Source organism: Gorilla gorilla, chromosome 4, assembly GCF_029281585.2.
Source record: "Gorilla gorilla gorilla isolate KB3781 chromosome 4, NHGRI_mGorGor1-v2.1_pri, whole genome shotgun sequence".
Lineage (NCBI taxonomy): Eukaryota > Metazoa > Chordata > Mammalia > Primates > Hominidae > Gorilla > Gorilla gorilla.
In genome coordinates, this window is record NC_073228.2 from 139789068 (window position 1) to 139809014 (window position 19947).

Genomic DNA, 19947 nt, shown 5'->3' on the forward strand with positions numbered 1-19947 from the left:
AAAAAAGACAAAGTTGTTGGGACACATAAGTATGGAGTCTGAAACTACTATTGAAGGCCTCCCATCAACCACATCAGAACTGCCCTTCTGGACCCACCTCCCATTGCTCTGGTCCAGGTTGCCTGTGCTCTCATCATTTCCCCCATCACATCCAGTGCCAGGCATACAATGGGCATTTAAATGTTGCTGAAAGGGTTCCCAAGTGATCCCACAAGCCTGCTGGGCCAGCCACTGTGTGCCCAACACCCTCCAGGCTTCCCTGCCTCTATGCTTTTCTTTAACCTACAGGACACTCTTACCCCCAGCATCACCAGGAACAGGAATGCTCCCTGTTTTCGACCCAGCTCAGATGCTTTAAGCCCTTAGATGTTAGGGCTTCCTTGCTTCTCTCTCTCTCTCCCCTCCAGCAGCATCCATGGTCCTTCCACCAACGTGACCCCTCTGGCACTGTGTCCCTCCCTGTGCTACAGTCATGTCTGTGCACCCTCTCTTTCTCACTGGCCTGTGCCCCCCTTCAGAGCCAGGGCTGAGTCTTCCCAATCCTTAGATTCAGCATAGCAGCAAGAATGAACAGGGTTTAGAATAAAGGAAGCATAAATTAATGGGCAAAAATGCAAGCATGACCATGTTAATTGAGAATTGTTTGTAATAATGAAAATTCAGAAAGTTTCTAAATGCCTATCAATAGAAGAGGGGGTTGAACAAACAGCCACTAAAAAGAATGAGATAGATCTCACATATATTGTCATGGAAGTATGTCAGCAACATTGTAAGTGCAGAAATAGAGGGGCAGAATAACATATATGATGTTATTAATTTTCATTTTAAAATATATATCGTATATGGGTAATTACATGGACATTGAAAAACCCTTGAAGGATACACACCAAATTTAATAGTGGCTATTTCTGGGATGTGGGATTGGGAGAAGGCTTTCAGTTCCGACTTTGATGTTGGTGATTTCCTTGTACATCACTATAATGATGGTGATTTGATGATGGTGATTATTGTAATGTTTTAATTTTTTTACAGCACGCATATATTGTTTTTATAATTTCTTAAAATAAAAGCACACCTTATTGCAGAGCTAGGGCTCCCTGCGGGACACCTGTTTTCCAGGCTGCGGGCTGGCTCTTCCTCGCTGCCCAGCCTCAGCCCGGCTCTGAGTAACAGCCCCGGCCACACCCCCTCCCCCCGCCCTCCTCCATGCTGGGCAGACAATGCCTCAGCACATCTTCTGCACCTTCACTCCCACCCAGGAGCAGCTGGGCTGCAATGAATGAAACTCGGCTTTATTGAAGAAACTCAACTCCAACCCAAACAAATCTCATGAGGTAGCCAGATCTGGGAGGGGTCAGCCAGCAACGGATCTGATTCCTCTTAGATTTTTCTGGAGAGGGCAATCTTGTGGAATAGTTGGGGCCAACAGCTTGTGAGTCTTCCTCCATCAACACATTATGGTTCTATTTAACCAAATATATATATATATAATATATGTGTGTGTGTGTGTGTGTGTGTGAGAGAGAGAGAGAGAGAGAGAGTGTGTGTGTGTGTGTGTAGTCTGACTGTGGCCAGTGCTGTTACAGGCATTGGGTGAAAATGGCAGGGACCCTGCCCTCAGGGAGCTTAGTATCAGGCATTAATTTCTGTTGTCATGGTCAGGAAAGTCTTTAAACAAATGGAATCCTATTTTTAAGAAGGATGAAAACAAAACAGAATTCCAAGCCAAGCACCGGTTTTGGTGTCTGTGTCTTGGAGTTGGGGGGCTTCAGGGTTGGCCAATTTGCCTTACCAGGAAAGATGAAAAGAAGAACAAAAATCATTACCATACAGCAGCAGTCCTCAACAGCAGCCCCTTTCACTCCTGAAAATTATTAAGGACCTCGAAGAACATCTGCTTGTATATTTACCAACAATTACTGGAAATTCAAACAGAATTTCAAAAATATTTATCCATTTAGGTATAATAATAAACCCATGACATTTTAACATAAATAACATTCTATGAAAATAACGATTCTTTCTAAACCAATATAATTAACGAGAAGACTTGCATTTTCCGTTTTTGCGGCGAAGTCTGGCTTAAACAGAGGGCAATTGTGTTCCTCTGTCTGCTTTTGCTTTTAGTCTATGGGTTATCACTTGCATTATAGCCTTTGGGAAACTCCATCGTACGCTTGTGAGAACATAAGATTGAAAAGAGCAGATAACATCTTAGTGTTCTGTGAAAGTGGTTTTGACCTCGTGGGTCCTCTTTGAGAACTGCTGCCCTACAGGGGAAAAAATACATATGTGTGTGTGTGTGTGTGTGTACATATACACACACGCATATATATATATGTGTGTATATACATATCCCTCGCCCAAAGGCTGATACCCTGCAGAACCACCACTTGGTGGCAGTAGAGGTCAACTAAACCCTCCGCAGGAATCCGCCTCTGGGAGTGCACGATCTTGGCCCTGTGGTGAGAGCACCTGGGCCCCGTGACACTTCTTTTCCTGTTTCCTGGGTCTCACCATCTCCCCTGGCGTTGCCCTTTTCCTTCTCTGTGGTGGCAAGAACTTCACATTAGGGAGGCCTTCCCCTTGGGTTCCAGTTTCACGTAGGCCATCAGCCACCTGTGCTCTTGCAGGCAGCAGTGCCCCCTGAGCCATCTGTAAAATGGCCACACTGGTCTCCCTTACCTACTTTGCACAGCTTCCAAAAGAATCAAGTGCAAAAGTGTTTTTGTAAACTGTAAAGTGCACAACATAGGGGTTGGAGGAAGGGGTGGCCTGGTGTGATTTTTCTGGTTTCTGTTCTTTGCCTGCCTTCTTCTCTGAGTCTGGGTTGTTTGCTTTTTCCAGGAGGTGAACACAGGATGACTACAGTGTCCCCTGGGCCTCATCTCTGCATGTGAAGCCCTGAGAGCTGCAGATGTTTGGCCTTTGGACCTCCAAGTGGACATCAATTAGCAAGCGTGGGCTAGAGTGGTGCAGACACTGACGTGGCCCTTCTGATGCCTGGGATGCCTCATGAGTCACTGATTCAAGCCCTCCAAGGTTCTGATCCCCAATGCCCACTCTGGTAGGCTGGCATCAAAGAGCTTTCCAAGAAATGTTTGGTCCAGCAGAGCAGTCCAGACCATGAGCATCAGGGAGCCAGAAACCACCCAGAGAAACGTTGCTTCGCTCCTCTGTCTGAGGATGGGGAGGGGCCAGTGAACTCTGGGCTCAGCCACTCCCTCCAGTCTCAAGTACCACGTCCCCGTGCCTCCAGTCTCCTCTCAGCACTGACCAGGTTTTTCCCCGCTCCTGCACCCGTGGATCCTGAGGACAGCGGTAGCGCCTTCCTCACCGCACGCTGAGTCCAGCGCGTGCTCCTCACTGTGCACTTATTAGTGTCTGTTGATTGATTAAATCACATCCTCAGGTCTGCAGCAAATAAATGAAAGTTTCTTTATTTTTTATTAACTAAATTGAGGTTTTTTTTCAAGCTGATGACAGAAAAAAATAATTTTGCCATTTCAGGGTAAAACTTCGAAATTCCAAGTTAAATGGCCAGTTCAAGATTTTTTCCTTCTCCACCTTCCCCTGGGGTTGACTTTAGATCTGGGAGGTTTGGGATTTAGGGAGAGGCTTCAGGGTCCTGGGAGGTGCTCTGTCCTACCCTGGTGTTCTTCCTGGCTAGTCCTGGGCATGGCTTTCCCTCCAGTGTGGCTTCTGTATAAGCATCTTCAGTCCCATTTGGTCCCTGTCCCGTGGTCCGAGCCTGCCATATGTGCCCATCCCAAGGCATCTCCGGGCTTACCATCCTCCAAGACACATCAATGCCCCTCTCTTCCCTGTGTGAAAATCTTTGGTTTCTCTGTTGAAACTATTCAGGGGGCTGCATCAAGCCCAGGTTCCTAGGGCCAGCGGGTGGTCCTCCCTATACCACACCTTAGGTGTGGTGGCGAGAGGCATTCTCTTTTCATGTCATCTCCCAGGCCATTCAGGGGATACAGCTCATGTGCCCTTCACTCTTGGTTTTCTACCCTCCCCAGGAGTTCTGCCCTCTACCCTGAGGCTCTGCTGGGGGCCAGGCAGAGAGCTCTTCTCCAGGGAACTCAGTAGTGTCTGCCATCATCCTCTCCTCTCGGACTTCTCTTCCATAGTCCAAGGAGTTACTTTCTATCCTAGGGCTAGGAAGGTTACCACTGGAAACTCTAAAGTCAAGAATTAACTTCTGTATCAATAACCTCTATACCAATAAGTGCAGAAAATACATCAGACACAGTCCAATCTCATTCATGATAAAAGTGCTCAACAGACTGAGAATAAAAGGGAATTTTCTCAGCCTGATACTAAGCATTTATGAAAAGTCCACAGCTCACATCATATTAATATTTAATTGTGAATGACTGGATCCTTTCCCACTAAAATCAGGAACAAAACAAGAATGTGTACTCTTACCACTTCTATTCAACATTGTATTGGAAGTTCTAGCCAGAAATTAGCCAAGGAAGTGAAAGAAAAGGCATCCAAGTTGGAAAAAGAGAAGTAAATTACCTCTATTTACAGATAATATGACACGGTATAAAAAGTGAGGGTTGCGCAACCTGCCAATGTACTAAAATCTATTGAATTATACCCTTCAAATGGATGAATTGTATTGCATATGGTATATGAAGCGTATCTCAATGAAGCCATCTGTTTTCTGTTGTTGTTGTTGCTGCTGTTGTTGTTTGTTTTTTTTTAAGACAGGATCTTGCTCTATCGCCCAGGCTGGAGTGTAGCGGTGCAATCACGGCTTACTGCACCCTCGACCTCCTAGGCTCAAGTGATCCTCCCATCTCAGACTCCGAGTAGCTGGGACTACAGTTGCACGTCACCATACCCAGCTAAGTTTTGTATTTTTCATAGAGACTGAGTTTCACCGTATTGACCAGGCTGATCTCAAATTCCTGGGCTCAAGTGATCAGACTGCGTCAGCCTCCCAAAGTGCTGGGATTTTAGGCGTGAGCCACTGTGCCTAGCTAAAGCCATGTTTTTAAAATGATAAAAATAAAGAATGAAGCCCTTTAGGTCCTCTTTGAGTTTCTGCTGAGGCCTCCCTTTGCAGAGAAAGGGAGGTCTTGGTCTGGGGTCAATGAAGCAGAGTGACAATGTGACAATGGGAGGAGAGGAATTGTGAGGTTTGAACATCACAGCATCTTCCTGCTTCAAACTGGATGGATGTACAGAGGGATGGATGGATGGATAGATGGGCAAGCTAGCTTTATGGCTGGCCACATCTTGGCCTGCAGTGTGTGCTTTGATCTGGAATCTGCTGGAAACAACTCTGCCTGGGGCCTGGCAACCTGGAGAGGGTAGCAACTTCACCGCTTGTGAGCAACGTGCTTCTGGCCAAGTTATGCAACTTAGTTGGGCCTACTTATCTCATTTGTGCAGTGGGAAAAATTACATACAACAATTATATAAATATCTCATGGGGTTGTTGTGAGGATCCAACCAGATATTCTACAAAATAGGCTTAGAGGACTGCCTGGTACAGAGTAAACAATAAATATTAGTTCTCCTTTCTCCGGGGTGGCTTCTTGAATCTCAACTCTCCTGGCACAGAGAAGATGGTAATTATAGCACACTTCACTGTAAGTGAACCCTCCTTGGAGCTTGCCTGCAGGAATGAACACTGCAGGTTATGTGACTTTTGCAGAAAAGCTGAGGGAAAGCACCAAGCTATGCTGGTGATTAATCTGCATCAGTGAGTGGAAGCTCGTCTCTGCCCATCTCCTCTGGCAAGACATTGCATTTCCGAGTTATATTCTGAAACCATTACCAACCATCAGTATCTGTCCCTGCTGTGATCCTGCTTGGGCTGGTGTCTCCCCATGCCGCAGGTGGTAAACCACATAGTGTCACATGATTCAACTATGTCTGGCGCCAGTCATTCAGAAAACCCACATGGAGGAGAATAGAAGAGAAGGCCCTTCAGCTGTGATCTGGAACTCCATGTGGCTGGCTGTCCAGGAAGCTACAGAAATCTTTATCCCTCCTAGAGACACCCAGCCCAGCCCCACATAAAATATCTTGGTGAGAGTGCCCCCCACCCCCACCTCCCTTGTTAAGTAGGGCATGAGCTAGAGAAAGGCTGTTTTGTTAATGCAGCTTACTAATTTCTTATCATTATTCTGAAATCCAAACAGCTGCGAAAACTCAAGATTTGTTAGGACTCATTTGGCTGCAAAACTTGACCATTTCAGTGACTGTTGCAGGATTGATATGTTTAATTATGGAAACTTGCCCCAGGCCCTGCTGTGAGTGTTATCTAATATATGGCACGTGGATTGTTTTAACTTTTAAAAGGCTAAAAAGCTTGAATTCTGAAACCTATCTGACTCCCTAGGTTTCTGGATATGAGAGTGTGGACTGGAATTATGATGGGTCTATTTTACCCTCAGGCTGTGGTTGGAAGAAGCACAATGTACACCCTTGGTATAAAGAGAATAAGAAAGGGGCAGAATGCAAACAGCAAAGGGTTTGGAAGCAGAGAGCACTAGGGGTGAATCCTTCTTCTAAATCTCACCACCTGTGGGATCTTGGGAATGCCATGCAGACTTTCTAAGCTTTGGTTTCAGTATATATAAAACAGAAATGCATAATAATAATATCTACTTCCTACCATAACTAGTGGGTTAAGCACTTAATTATTAAGCATTATTCTGCATGCCCACATTCTTGAGCAGTCTCCCACTTCCAAGCTGCTGCCTTCTCCTCTTTCAGGCACAAGGCCAGTTTCTCAGGACCCTAGCCCTCTTAGCAGTGTCAGACATGCCTTCAGCCTCCCCTAGCGGCAACCCTCAGATGGTCCTCATAGACATTCTTTGTAACTGCTCCCTGCAGCCCTCCTGCAGCTCCAGCCACAGCCTATGAGCCTGAGGGTCTGTATTCAGCATCAGGAGTCTTATCACAGAGACTCCTACAGGAGTCTCTGATCTATTCTTCCCCTTAACAACACTTGTAGCTTTCTTTGTTCTGAGCAGTAAGAAATGAATAATTGCCAAGAGACCAGCTCATGTTGTTTTTTCCACATATGTATTTATTTCAAAATAAAGACATACAATTTTAAACAAATAATCACAACTGATACTGATTTAGAGTAGCTTACTTGATTTTTAAATTGTAGCAACTTAAAGAGAAAGCTTTTTAAATTTAATAAATAGGATAAATAATATTTCATCTTCATATCTTGCCTCCCATCCCTCTCATCTTTTCTTTCTGGAAAATTTCCAGAAGACTCTTCAGAAATGTCAGCGTGTTGCCTGCTGTGGTTTGGTTGCATGGCTGTTCACAGGAAAAATACTGTGGGGATGAAAGTTGATAAGGACAGAGTGACTCAAATGATGTAGAGCCAAGCAGCCCCAGAAGCCTACCTGCCAAGAGCCAGAGTCGGTGGTGAGGATTGTGGGGATGGGAAGGGAAGTGGCTTGAGACACAGAGCAAATAGGTGGGCAGGTCCAGGCTAGCTCATGTGATGTAAAGACAGCATAGGTGGTTGACCTCACATTGGATTTCAGGGGTCTTTACACACACACACACACACACACACACACACACACACACACACACACACACCCCTATTAAGTGGCCCTAAATCTCTGCATTAGAAAAAGCCTTTTCTGGGGACTCTTTGAGGCCTAAAATTGTATCATTATCCTTTTAGGTTGTCTTTCCAAGGTCATTTGACAGTACAATGGCTAAGAGTGGGGCTCTGAGGTCATACAGACCTGAGTTCAAATCTCAGCTCTGCCACTTATCAAATATGCAGCCTTAGGCAAATTAATTAACCTCACTGAGAGTAATAAATTGAATAATTGTCCCTAAGGTATGTATTTATTCAGTGAGACAGCATATATTAAGCACTTAGAACTAGATGCCATTGATGGTAGAAACGCATGCAGCTAAACAGCTGAGCTCAGGGCTTTCAGCCTTCTAGGACCTTGTGTGGAGATGCTAATACCCAAAAGACGGAGGGAGGTCACCTCTACCCAACTTGCCATCCCAGTCTGCTGTCAGGGACTAGGGTATATGCTGAAGAAAAGAACATGTGGATGGGCATTCAGGATGAGTGGCAAGCTTCCACCTTGACCTGGGTGCATTGCCCTTTAAATACCTCCTTAATGCAGGCCAGGCGTGGTGGCTCACACCTGTCATCCCAGCACTTTGGGAGGTCAAGGCCGGCAAATCACTTGAGTTTAGGAGTTGGAGAGCAGCCTGGCCAACATGGTGAAACCCCATCTCTACTAAAAATACAAAAATTAGCCAGGCATGGTGGCACACACCTGTAATCCCAGCTACTCAGGAGGCTGAGGCAGGATAATCACTTGAACCCGGGAGGCAGAGGCTGCAGTGAGCTCAGATGGCACCACTGCACTCCAGCCTGGGCAACAGAGCAAGACTCTGTCTCCAAAACAAAACAAAACAAAACCTCCTTAACCAACAGGAAAAAAAAAATCCCTGTTAACAACATCCATTCGGTTAGTACATTGAATCTCTAGGATAATTTAGTATTATGTGAGCTACATCCCTGATTCTCTAGATTGTAGCTTCTAATTACACTCAGAAAGGATTCTTTCATTATTCCATAGTAGAGAGAAGTAAATGGCCTCGTCGGGAACAATGATCTATCTCACTTTAATTCTATTGTTTCAGTGGATCTTGCTTTAATTATATTACTTCTGATTAAATTTCTTAGATGTCTTTTATCAACCTTGAACTACCAATTCCAACTTTATCATCCTTTTGCATTCAAACAGGGTTGGCATCACCATTCACATAGAAATCACCAACGGGAACATACCACATATGAAAACAAACTTACTGGACACTTGTTGTTCTTTAGTACTTCAACTGATTTTTTCACCCGACTGAAAATCAATGGGTATCTTGTTTGCATGGTGGTATTGGTCATCTGAGACAGTCCCTCACTGAAGCATGGTCTGGTGCAGTTGTCCTGGTAAATAGTAAGGATTTATTCAAAGAAATATTCTGAGGACAGCTTTGGAAATATATCACAAAGAGCAATATAATAGAGATGATTTTTATTTAATCACCGTTACTCAAACTTGCATTATTTTTAGATAGGTCCCTTGCCAATGTAGGAAGTGATCTCCCATATTTAAAAGGGATGCCATTTTTCCACAGTGACATCCCCTGGAGGAGACTTCCTGTATGTTACATCCAGGAAACATGAGGGCCGTGGGCCCTGAAATAGTCGGCTCTGAATGTTCTTTTCAACGGGTGCTTCCCGGCTTCAAAGCTTGTAAGTCTGAAAGTGCAGAGTGAGGAAAAGCCTTTTCACACCAGCTAATGGGATGTGACAATTGAATGCAGCTGGTATTTCAGCAGCAGCTAAAAACATGGACTGTACACCAAGGGACAGGGGCTGTGCTGTCTGCCTGGTTCCTGCCCAGAAGGCACTCTATCCTCTTCTCATCTAATAGATGGACCGCGATGGGTGCGATGTCTTACCCTAGCCAGGGCAAGAAGCTCAGATTCTTCAGATTCTCCCAGGCCTTGCATGAGAAAGAATAAAGCACTGCACCTTGGAGAAGTGCCTCCTCCTCACCCTAACCAGGAGTTTGAATTAGGAATCAGAACTTTCCTGCCACCCATCCTTCCTGCCAGAGTGGGCAGTGGCCCTCTGGAAGCCCGCCTTCCACTCACAACCTCAGATCCTCTATCTGCCCAGAGGGCAGCATTCAAACCAACAGTCACTCTAATCAGCTAGACAGACAACAGGGTGGTGGGGAGGAAGGGAGGAGGCAGGGAGGGGGAGGTATAGCGCATAGATCATTCATGACAGATGAAAGATAAGGAGTTGTCATTTTATTTACATTGTTTCACAACTCTAGAGTTATCAGTAAATGAGTTAGAAAGCAATATGATATGAGCTACGGCAATTATTATATCCTTAGTTCCAGTTTTATTTAATTGTGCACATGGCCACCTATCTAAAAAGATATTCAGGATTCTTTTTTTAATGTTGAAAAGTGTTCAAACTTCTCAAGAGGCATAAAGTTAATTAAATACAAAGAAATGTTCATAATATAGGATTTCAAGATCGTAGTTTTAAAAGGGAATAATTTGTAACAATGTGGTTTTAACAGGGAATACTAATCTGTAACAATTAAATTAAGCAACAATGTATAACATTAAATATTAAATAAAGCAACTTATTTTTACTTAAAAACAAACCAAAAAAAATCCAAGGTCAAAATTATGTTCTTTCACTATACTTACAGAGGGAATGGCCAGACAGAGACAACTGGTCACCTGCAAGGGAAATTTCAGAGTGAAGATTCCAGATGTGAAAATTAAAATTAATTTGGAAAGTTCTTAAAGAGCATTCACTCACATTAGCACTGCAGTGGCACTTGGAAGCTGGATCTTCCTAAAGTAGATAGAGAGACAAGAACCTTTAGTCAGCCCCGAGTTTTTTCATCCTCATACATATTTCACTTTGTCAGTAGCTGTCTTTCCCACAGGCTCCCCCTGCAGCCTACCTGCATCTTGTTGATGAGGAAGTTGATGTCCATGATCCCCATCAAGGTTGGACACCCCTGGCCTGCCACGGAGCACAGGAGCAGGGCAGAGGTAAGGACCATGGCCAGAAGCATCTTGACAGCGGACTGGAGCTCGCCTGCAGACACCTTCAAATCGAGTGGTATTTAAAGCTCCCTCTCAAACACGGAAAAACCCTGACATCAAACTGATACCAAGAGCCCACTTTTTCTCTGTAAGTTGGGGCCACTTTATACTAACAAACAAAAAAATCAAACTGAGTCACTTGACAAAGATGATGCTGTGCCAGGAAATATCATTCCTCAGAAAAGATGATTTTCAAAAGTTGAGTACTGAAATGCTGAAGGAAAAGTTAAAGATCTAAAAACCAAGAAAAAAAAATTCAAAGACAGGTATTCTGGTTGTGAGAGTTAGCATACTTTCCATGAAAGCCCAGGTCTGTATTTTCCCTTTTTACATTATGGGAAATGCTGATATAATATAGCCAGTCATGGGTGTTCTAATGAAGGGGGGCCTGGGGAGACAGCGGGTCAGGGGAGGGTGCATGATATTGCAGAACTTCACTTCTCTCTGTTGGGGTTTTCCTTTAGTAATTGCAACCTCAGTCTTACTATGCTTTATTCCCAAATCTCAATGTTTTTCATACCCGGGATGAAATTTGCCACCTAATGCAAATGCATCTTAGAAGTATCCCTTTGTGCAAGTGTCTGAAAGAAGAAATCTTCAACTATAAGCACAAGAATGTGGCAACCATGCTTGTTAAAATTGGCCTTGAGGACTCCTCAGTATCTTTGGAGACCTTATATAACACTGTATGACATCAAGTAAAAACTCAGTACTTGAAAGAGTATAATAGCTAACATTTACTGAGAACTTACTACATACTAGTGACATTTCTTTTTTTCTTTTTTTTTGAGACAGAGTCTCCGTCTGTCACCAGGCTGGAGTGCGGTGGCACAATCCAGGTTCGCTGCAACCTCTGCCTCCCGGGTTCAAGCAATTCTCCTGCCTCAGCCTCCCGAGTAGCTAGAATTACAGGCACCCTCCACCACGCCCGGCTAATTTTTTGTATTTTTAGTAGAGACGAGGTTTCACTATGTTGGCCAGGCTGGTCTTGAACTCCTGACCTCGTGATCCGCCTGCCTTGGCCTCCCAAAGTTCTGGGATTACAGGCACGAGCCACCGGGCCTGACCATACTAGCAACATTTCTAAGCACTTTACATCCATTAAGCCATGTAATACACTCGGCTGCCAAATAAGGTGGGGAGTAATTTGTCATCACCATTTTTTACCCTTTAAAACACTGTCTACATCTTAGCTTCCTGGCCCTTCAGTATGGCTGTGTTTAATCACTATGAGTCAAAAAAGCAATCTCAGTATAACTCTATGAAGTACTATAATTATTCTTATCTTACAGATGGAGAAACTGAGGCATAGAGAGGCAGGTAATTTGCCCAAAACCACAAAGCCAGGAAGCCGCAGAATTTGTATTCAAGCCCAGAAGTCTGCCTCCTGATTTCAGCTCTTAATCCTCCTGAGCTCCTGTTTTTCTGCAGATCTTTTGTCTGCCTCTCCCACCAGGATATATACTCCAGGGCCTTATGGGTCCAGTTCACCCCTATATTCTCAGCACTTAAGGAGGTGCCTGGGGAACTGTGGGCACTCACTAAATGCTTGTTGACTTAAAACACTAATTTGAAAAGTAGTTCTTGAAATACGAACTTCCTGCTTCTGGGATTTATAAGATTTCAAATCTGATTTCTAGGGTACATATTTGGAGGTATGTGCAGGTAAGTAAATATAGTTTCTACACAGTAGATTGAAAAGGTGAGGGGTTCTTTAGCTTAGCACTCTGAACTATAATAGCCAGTGGGGACAAACTCATAAGATTTCCTCGCCTCCACTGTAAGAGTATGGCAATACTGTTTTTTTCATTTTGTATTGTTTCTTAGGAGTGATGATGGCTCGTCAGTGTTCCACTGCACTATGGGGAAGGGAGTGTCTTGGTGGTAAACAAGGTAAAGAGAAACAGGTGTTTTGCTAAATTCCTTTAAGCCATCCCACATCTCTGACTTCCATCCCTGCTCTTTGCAGACACTGAAGAGAAAACTCAAAGGATTCCCAGCCTGTGGCAAACACTTCTGTTACAAAGCACTGGATGTATGCCTTTTTCTTGATGATAGAATTCTGATTAGTTTGGGGTACCAATGTATCCAGCCAAACACCCACATTTTCAGCCTCTTTTGCTGCTACATGTAGCCATGCAGCAAGTTTCAATCAATGCAAAGTATGTAAAATTATTTTGCTTTCCTGGTAATAGGAGACAAAAGTGGCTGAACCCTGTCTTTCCCCTTAATTCCAATTTGGGTGTGATGGCAGGAGCTTCAGCAGCAATATTATAACTATGAAGAAATGGACAAGAGAATTACAGCAATGGCAACACTAACATTTTTCATAAATAGCAAATAATCAAAAAGGCAATAAAAAATAAAGCCATGAGACTAACAAGAGAAGTAATAATAATAGTACAACAGTGATACTAAAATTCTAGCTAGCTATCACTGCCTACTGAGGATCCTGAGTTATAAAACCTGTTCTTGTTTAAAAAGAAAAGAAAAGAAAATTAGCATGCTTTGGAGAGATTTTAAAGATACATTACCATCAGACTAAACCTCCTTCCCTGACATTGTTGGAAGACTTGAGAGAGATGTGAAAAGGCAATCATCTTTTCATTCTGTGAATCAATATTATTTGATGCTCTCTGTGTGAACCGTGGAAATCATTTCACCTGCCATCGGGTATGCCTTTCATATTGAGGAAAACACCACCCCACCCCTCCTGTTGTACAGATGGGGGCTTTGCCCAAGAAGAGAAAGCCACAGCTCTAGTTTCTAGCAGGGGATAGTATAGTGCAGTGGTTAAGACCGGTGACTCTAGAATCAGAATGCCTGAGTTCAAGTCCTGCCTCTATCACTTGCTAGCTCCATGGCCTTGGGGGATTGCTTGGCCTCTCCCAGCTTCCATTTCCTGACCGTAAGTGAGGATGGTGATGTGGAAAGTGGGAATGGGGATCTAGGGATGCAGTTGTCAGTGAAGGCTCCCCTCAGGGTACTCCCATAGAGATTAAAAGAAACAGCTGCTCCATCCCTAACTTGGTTTAAGTGGCATCCGGTTTGAAGTTTGTTAGGGCAAAGCAGCCGAGGTTAGCGGTCAACAAACTGTAATCCACTTTTCAGGTTGAAGGTAAGGTCTACAAGCTAAGAACAGTGTTTACCTTTTTAAGGGTTCAGAGGGTTAAAGTTTATAAAGAAATAATTAACAAATAAAAACAAGCACGTGTGGTAGAGACCGTATGTAACCCATAAAGCCTAAACATTTATTAACCGGCCCCTTTACAGGAAAAGTTGGCCACCCCCTGGCTGAGTTCCCACACCCCACCCCTCATTTTCTGAAGACATCAACTATTATCCTCCAGTCCTGGGAAGGGTAGAGCTAGGGGTTGGTTGCTCAGGTGTCTCTTCTCCCTTTCCCCATCTGGTTATTTAGGTCAGGCATCTGTACAGAGGGAAGGGAGCAGGGGACCTGGGCCACAGACTGCCAGATTATCCGAAGTGTTGGGGGCCTGTCATTTCCTGAGGCATTTTGTGGAGTGAGCTCGCTGGTCCAATGAACCAAAGATCTTCTCTCAATGAAACCTGGTAGCTGCAGCAAAGATATCTCAGGCAGGCTCTGGTTTACTAGGAAAAGTCCCACATATTGAACTTAGGAGAAAAGTGAGTGAATTAACAAGTTAAGTCTTGGCTTGACAAGCAGGCCTTGGGTCACCCACCTTCCCTGCTACCCTCAGGAGCTGGCTCAGGGTCAAGTGATCCATGGCCACTGGTGCTCCTTGGGCAGGTTACTTACCCTTTCCATGCACCAATGCACCCCCAGCGCTCACTCACTTAGAGAAAGGAATGTAAGCCTTCACCCAGCCCTTCCTCATGAAAGAGAGGAGTGCTCCATTTGGGATATATTCTCAGGAATGAGGCATGTTTCCGTTTGGAAATGTGGTCTGGTCTGGTCCAGGTGCCTTGCTCTTTGATACCTCCTCATTACTACCCTCCCGTCACATCAGTTTCTTTTCATTTCCATCCTCCAGGCCTTTACCCTTGCTGAGCTTGGCCTGCTGGCTCCTTCCTCAGCTCCTCCCTACATGACCTGTTCTCATCCTTTAGTTCTCAGCTCAACTACAACCTCCTCAGCAAGACCTTCTCTGACCATAGCAATCACTGCCATCTGCCTGTGCCTCTTTCAGTGTCTGGTTCTCCCAGGAGAATGTCAGTTCCATGACAATGGACACTACAACGGACTCTCTTGCTCATCACTATTCCCAGAGCATGGTCTATACAGAGTGCTCAGGAATTCCTGGTTAAATGAATAAATGACTAATACATTTAATTTTGTGAACATTTATTAAATTTGTGTTATTGATGAAATGACCAACACATGGTTCCCAGTAGACAGGTAACAAACAAAAAGCAGATGTCACGTTTACCTGAACAAGGAACACATTTGAAAAGTGATTAACCAACAAGAGAGTAAATCCTCCTGCAGTTCTGTAGTTCCTTACATTGGTGCAGGGTTTGAGAATTTCTGAAGTGCTTTTCAATCTCTTCTTTCTTTGGACTCTTATACTAACTGCATGAGGAAGGCATGCGTGGTGCAGGAGCTCCTCTGCAAAGGATGAAACAGAGAGAAGGAGACAGGTGAGGTGACTGGTTCTTTAGAATTCTTTCCCATTTCCCCACCCACTCAGTTATAAAAAAGAAAAGAATACAGGGTTGTTAAACGGTAGCTCTGCAGTTCAAAATACCATTAAAACAGCTGATGTTTATCTAGGCAAAGTCTATGACTTTTGAGGTTTAGCTCCTAGGATTTCTTTCAGTATCAAAATGTAAGTATGCAAATAAGCTACAGGGCAGATACACCACACTTAGAAATCAATTACTCACCTATTTTAAATATCAAGAAGATTGGAGTGAGATGCATACCAAGAGTTATCATAGATGACATATTTTACAATAAATGACAAAAGACAATGATCAACCATTTATTTTGTTCCAAAGATAAAGTTTGATGTTTTTATTTTGTGATAAAAGCTCATATGTCATGGATTATTTCTCTAGGAATAAAACAAAATGGTTATGTGTTCTAGGAAGGCACAGCATAAAATGACCAAAAAAAAAAAAAAAGGCACTACATTTCCAAGTAAAACCTGTTCTGCCTTTTACTCCAAGCAGCCAAGAGGTAACTAGTTATGAGAATCCTCAAGTGCTAATTTCCTAATCAAGTAGTTATTTCTAGATCACTACTTTCTAAGTAAGCGTGATGGGGTAACCCCCACTGGTGATGCTGTCCTTTGGTTGGGTCTTCTCTCCATGGAAGGGGAACCCAGGACCCCTTCCCTCACATCCTGCCTGAGCAAACCCTGTGTCTGCTGCCCTTGGAAGCTACTGTTCCCTGTGTGGCTCCACACAGTTTTCTCTGAGCTCCAAGACCTAGGATCTATTTCTTTCCTCCTTCCTCTCACTTCTCTTTCCTCACTGTTGTTGGTTAATAACAATCTGGGCTATCCTTGTAAATGGAATTTCACATCCTCCCATTGGCATAGTCCATCATTACTTGAGACCTGCCCCTGTATTTCTCAGAGACTATGGGACTCCCCCAACTCCCCACCCTTTGCTGTGGCCAATTCATTGATGTCCATCTAATTAAGGGAGGATGAGAACTGTTGTTCTGGGTTACGCTGGAGCCTTAAGGCATTAGAATCTGTTAAATCTTCCTGTGCACAAGATAACTTATTAAGCACTTTATATATATCATCTCACTCAGCCCCCTCAACAATCTTTATTAACCCTATTTGTAGATATCCAAATGGAAGCTCAGAGAAGCTAGGAGAGTTGCCATAGACACACAGCTGGCAACTTGAATGAGATTTACCAGACCCCAGAGCCTGTGTTCTTATCTGCAAGGCCATAAATCAATCTCCACTTCTGTTGACCGATACTCTATAGGCTGTACTCCAAGTCTACTTAATACAAGCAGAAAATCAAAGTATGCCTTTGGGGAAGAGGGAGGTGGATTCTAGGCCTCAGCTGTATCTGTGTCCTGGGGCTGCCATCACAAAGTATACAAACTGGGTGACTTAAAGCCATGGAAATTTATTCTCTCACAATCTTGGAACCAGAAGTGCAAATCAAGCTGTTGACAGGGTTGGAAGCAGCCTGACTACTGCAGAAGTGGCTGTTGGGAAGAAGTGGAAGATGAGGCTAGAAGGTCTGAATGGAAGGACAGAGCCCTGTATCATCAAGATTGCATTGACCACAAATCACAAAACCCCAGTTTACAGTGACTGGAGTGATAAGGAAATTTGCCGTCTCACAAAACACTGCATCTGTGGATACGGTGGGTCCTGGGGTGGTCGGATCTGCAGCTCTGAGATCTTGTGGAGGACAGGCTTCTTTGCCACTCTGTGGGTTGACTTCCCTCCCCTTGGGGCTATAAGATGACTGCCCAGTTCCAGGGCTCACATCCACTCATGACAATATAAATCCTACATTTGGAATGAATGGTCAAGTATTTGCAACCCTTTCACTTTCAATACGTTTTGCCAAACTGCCCTCCAGAAAGATGTTCTAACATATAATAACAGAATTTATAATTTATAATAATCCCATTAGTCACGTTTAAGAATGTCCACTTCTGACATCCTTATCAACACTGGACAGTGATTTTTTATTAACCTTGGCCGTGTGTCTGGCAAATTTATGATGCTAATACATATGTATTGAATTCATAAATTAATGAATTCTTGCTTTTTTATATTTCTTCACTTGTGAGTTGCCTGTTAGTGCCTAGCTTTCTGTTGGTGTATTAATCTTTTGCTTACTGATTACTAAGAGTTCTTTGTGTATCTTTGTTTTTGAAATATATTACATTTATTTTCTTCTGTTTGTTGTTATGCTTGTAGTGTTTTCTGACTGTGTTTTCATGTGGTCAAACATATAACATATTTATCTCTATTTTTCCAGTCTGTGAATGATTTTATTTTCAGCAATTAAATCTTTAATCTTTTTAGAGTTTATTTGAGGGTATAGAAGAAATCTAATTTATTTTTCTTCCATGTTTGGTCGATACTATCACTAACTAAATATCTCTTTTACCTACTGATTTGAAATACCACCTTATTGAACACTAAATTTTAATTTTTCTTAAGTGTCTTTCTGGACTCTAATTTAGTCCAATGAGCTATCTTATAGCTCTAGATTGACCTTAGAATGCAATTGTGGTAATAAAATGATTGTTGACATTTCCTTCATATTATTGGGAATGCTTTCAATGCTTTTCATTTAAATATCATATTTGCTTGCATGATCTCACTTATAAATGGGAGCTAAACAATGGGTACACATGGACATAAAGATGGAAACACTAGACACCAAAGACTCCAAATGGGGGGAGGGGAGGAGGGGGTGAGGGTTGAAAAATTACCTATTAGGTACAATGGTCACTATTTGGATGATGGGTACATCAGAAGCCCAGACCTCACCATTACACAATATATTCATATAACAAAGCTGCACATGTACCTCCTGAATCTAAAATAATCATCTATCAATCAATATCATGTTTGCTGTTGATTTCCTAATAGGGAACAGTTTCGAATATTTAGTTCTCCAAATTTTTGTTAGAAATGATAGCTGAATTTTACAAACGCCTTTCAAGTTTTTATCAGGATCATGAGTTTTCTTTCCACTAACTTGTATGATACATTATTTTAATTGATTACTAAATGTTGAGCCATCCTCACATTCCTGGAATAAGTTCTATTTGGTCATACTATATTATGGTTTTAATACGCTGATGGAATCAATTTGTTCTTCCTTTATTTTGAATAGAGGATGAAACACAGGTTCCCAGGGTGGCAGCATTAGGTGCTCCTCTTCAGTAGGAATGGCCCTCAAGGTCGTCCAGGCACCATTCTCTTTAGTGCTCCAGGTGATGACTCAGGTGTGGAGAAGCACAACTTCCACTGGGAGGCCCAAGATATGTCCTGGCCTAAGGCTTTGTGCCCCACAGGAGTCAATATCTGGTGAAAGAGCTCACAGACAGCTTCCAAGGCCCCTGCACTCAGGAGAGCCCAAGGATGTGACACTCCACTAAAAATGGATAGTTCATTTATAGTCATCCCAGCCCAGACACTTTGCCACCCAGGCCTACTTGATATTTCATCTTCATCTGGTGTGTAGGGGAACAGAGCTAAATAATGAATGGAAAAGCCAGGTTCTCTTTCAGAAGGGAAGAGGCTGCATTAACAACTTTACTTAGATCATGTCCATCCCTAAGGGAGTTCATTCTTCATATTCTTTTTATATGCCTTCTTTTTGGGGCACATAAAAAGTGAGTTAGGAAGAGTTTAAATAGTATGAGAATTTTCAATATTTCCTCACTCCTCCATATCAAGGATTTTTCTTCTTTTATTTCCACAAAGCCAGTGACAAGACAGTTCCCAACACATAGTAATTAGAATTTTTTTATTTGACAGTGTCTTGCTCTGTCACCTAGGCTGAAGTGCAGTGGCATGATCTTGGCTCACTGCAGCCTTGACTTCCAGGGCTCAGGTGATTCTCCCGCCTCAGCCTCCTGAGTAGCTGGGACCACAGGCATGCACCACCACACCACGCTAATTTTTTAAAAATTTTGTATAGCGATGGGGTCTCCCTCACATAGCTATTGCTATGTTGCTCAGGTTGGTCTCCAACCTCTGGCCTCAAGTGATCCTACAGCCTCAGCCTCCCAAAGTGCGGGGATTACAGGCTTAAGTTACCACACCTGACCATAATTAGAATATTTGCTGAATCAATTATGTTCTGACAGAACTCATTTGTAAAATCTGGGAATGATTACTTTTGGAGGTACATTTGTTGGTGTTTTCTATTTCTTCTGTTTTAATTACTCTATTACATTTTCTGCTTAATATTTTTGTGTGCATTTTTGTAGGAAATAATCCCAGATTTGACAACGTGTAATACTGTGCATTTTACCCATCTTTCTCTGTAATAAAACTTGTAAGAAATTTGTATATTTGATTTTTTTCAGATTCAAGTTTTGCTTTTATCAATTCTGTGTACGATTTTTGTCTTCCTAACTTAGCATTTTATGATTTTTCATTGTTAATTTCTACTTGATTTAAATTTATCTTATCATTCCTTTTCTAGCTCCTTGAGTTGAATATTTGCTTCACCTTTTAAACAAATAGTAGCTGCAATTATCGAATACATTGTATGGTGGGCACCAATGCTGCACATCTTAAATGCATTATGTCACTGAATCCTCATAATACCACACCAGGCCATATA

At 42.9% G+C, this 19947-nt stretch overlaps 2 protein-coding genes across 3 annotated transcripts in view; one reads left to right on the forward strand and one right to left on the reverse strand.

The window, feature by feature from the left end:
* SLC25A48 (solute carrier family 25 member 48) overlaps positions 1–5034 on the forward strand; it is a 55427-nt gene extending 50393 nt beyond the window's left edge. For both annotated transcript variants that reach the window (XM_063706785.1, XM_063706788.1), the window contains one exon: positions 2848–5034. Coding sequence is in view for 1 of the 2 variants with exons in the window: in XM_063706788.1 (XP_063562858.1) it covers positions 2848–2854 (7 nt within the window). In the remaining variant the exon portion in view is untranslated. The remainder of the gene's footprint in view (positions 1–2847) is intronic.
* Positions 5035–7114: 2080 nt separating this feature from the next.
* Positions 7115–10663, reverse strand: IL9 (interleukin 9). Its single transcript, XM_004042544.4, has 5 exons — positions 10527–10663; positions 10379–10414; positions 10264–10296; positions 8843–8974; positions 7115–7323 (listed from the first exon to the last, which is right to left on the reverse strand). Exons 1-5 carry the CDS (start codon positions 10638–10640, stop codon positions 7204–7206), a joined length of 435 nt encoding a protein of 144 aa, XP_004042592.1. The 5' UTR covers positions 10641–10663; the 3' UTR covers positions 7115–7203.
* Positions 10664–19947: the final 9284 nt, after the last annotated feature.

What these genes read in the sequence shown, in the direction of transcription:
- IL9 (XM_004042544.4), bottom strand. Translation starts at nt 10,640, where the DNA reads ATGCTTCTGGCCATGGTCCTTACCTCTGCCCTGCTCCTGTGCTCCGTG. An exon ending in AGTGCCACTGCAGTGCTAAT is followed by an intron (nt 10,297 to 10,378) that starts GTGAGTGAATGC and finishes TTTCCCTTGCAG; the next exon opens with GTGACCAGTTGTCTCTGTCT. An exon ending in TAAAGAACAACAAGTGTCCA is followed by an intron (nt 7,324 to 8,842) that starts GTAAGTTTGTTT and finishes TCATCCCCACAG; the next exon opens with TATTTTTCCTGTGAACAGCC.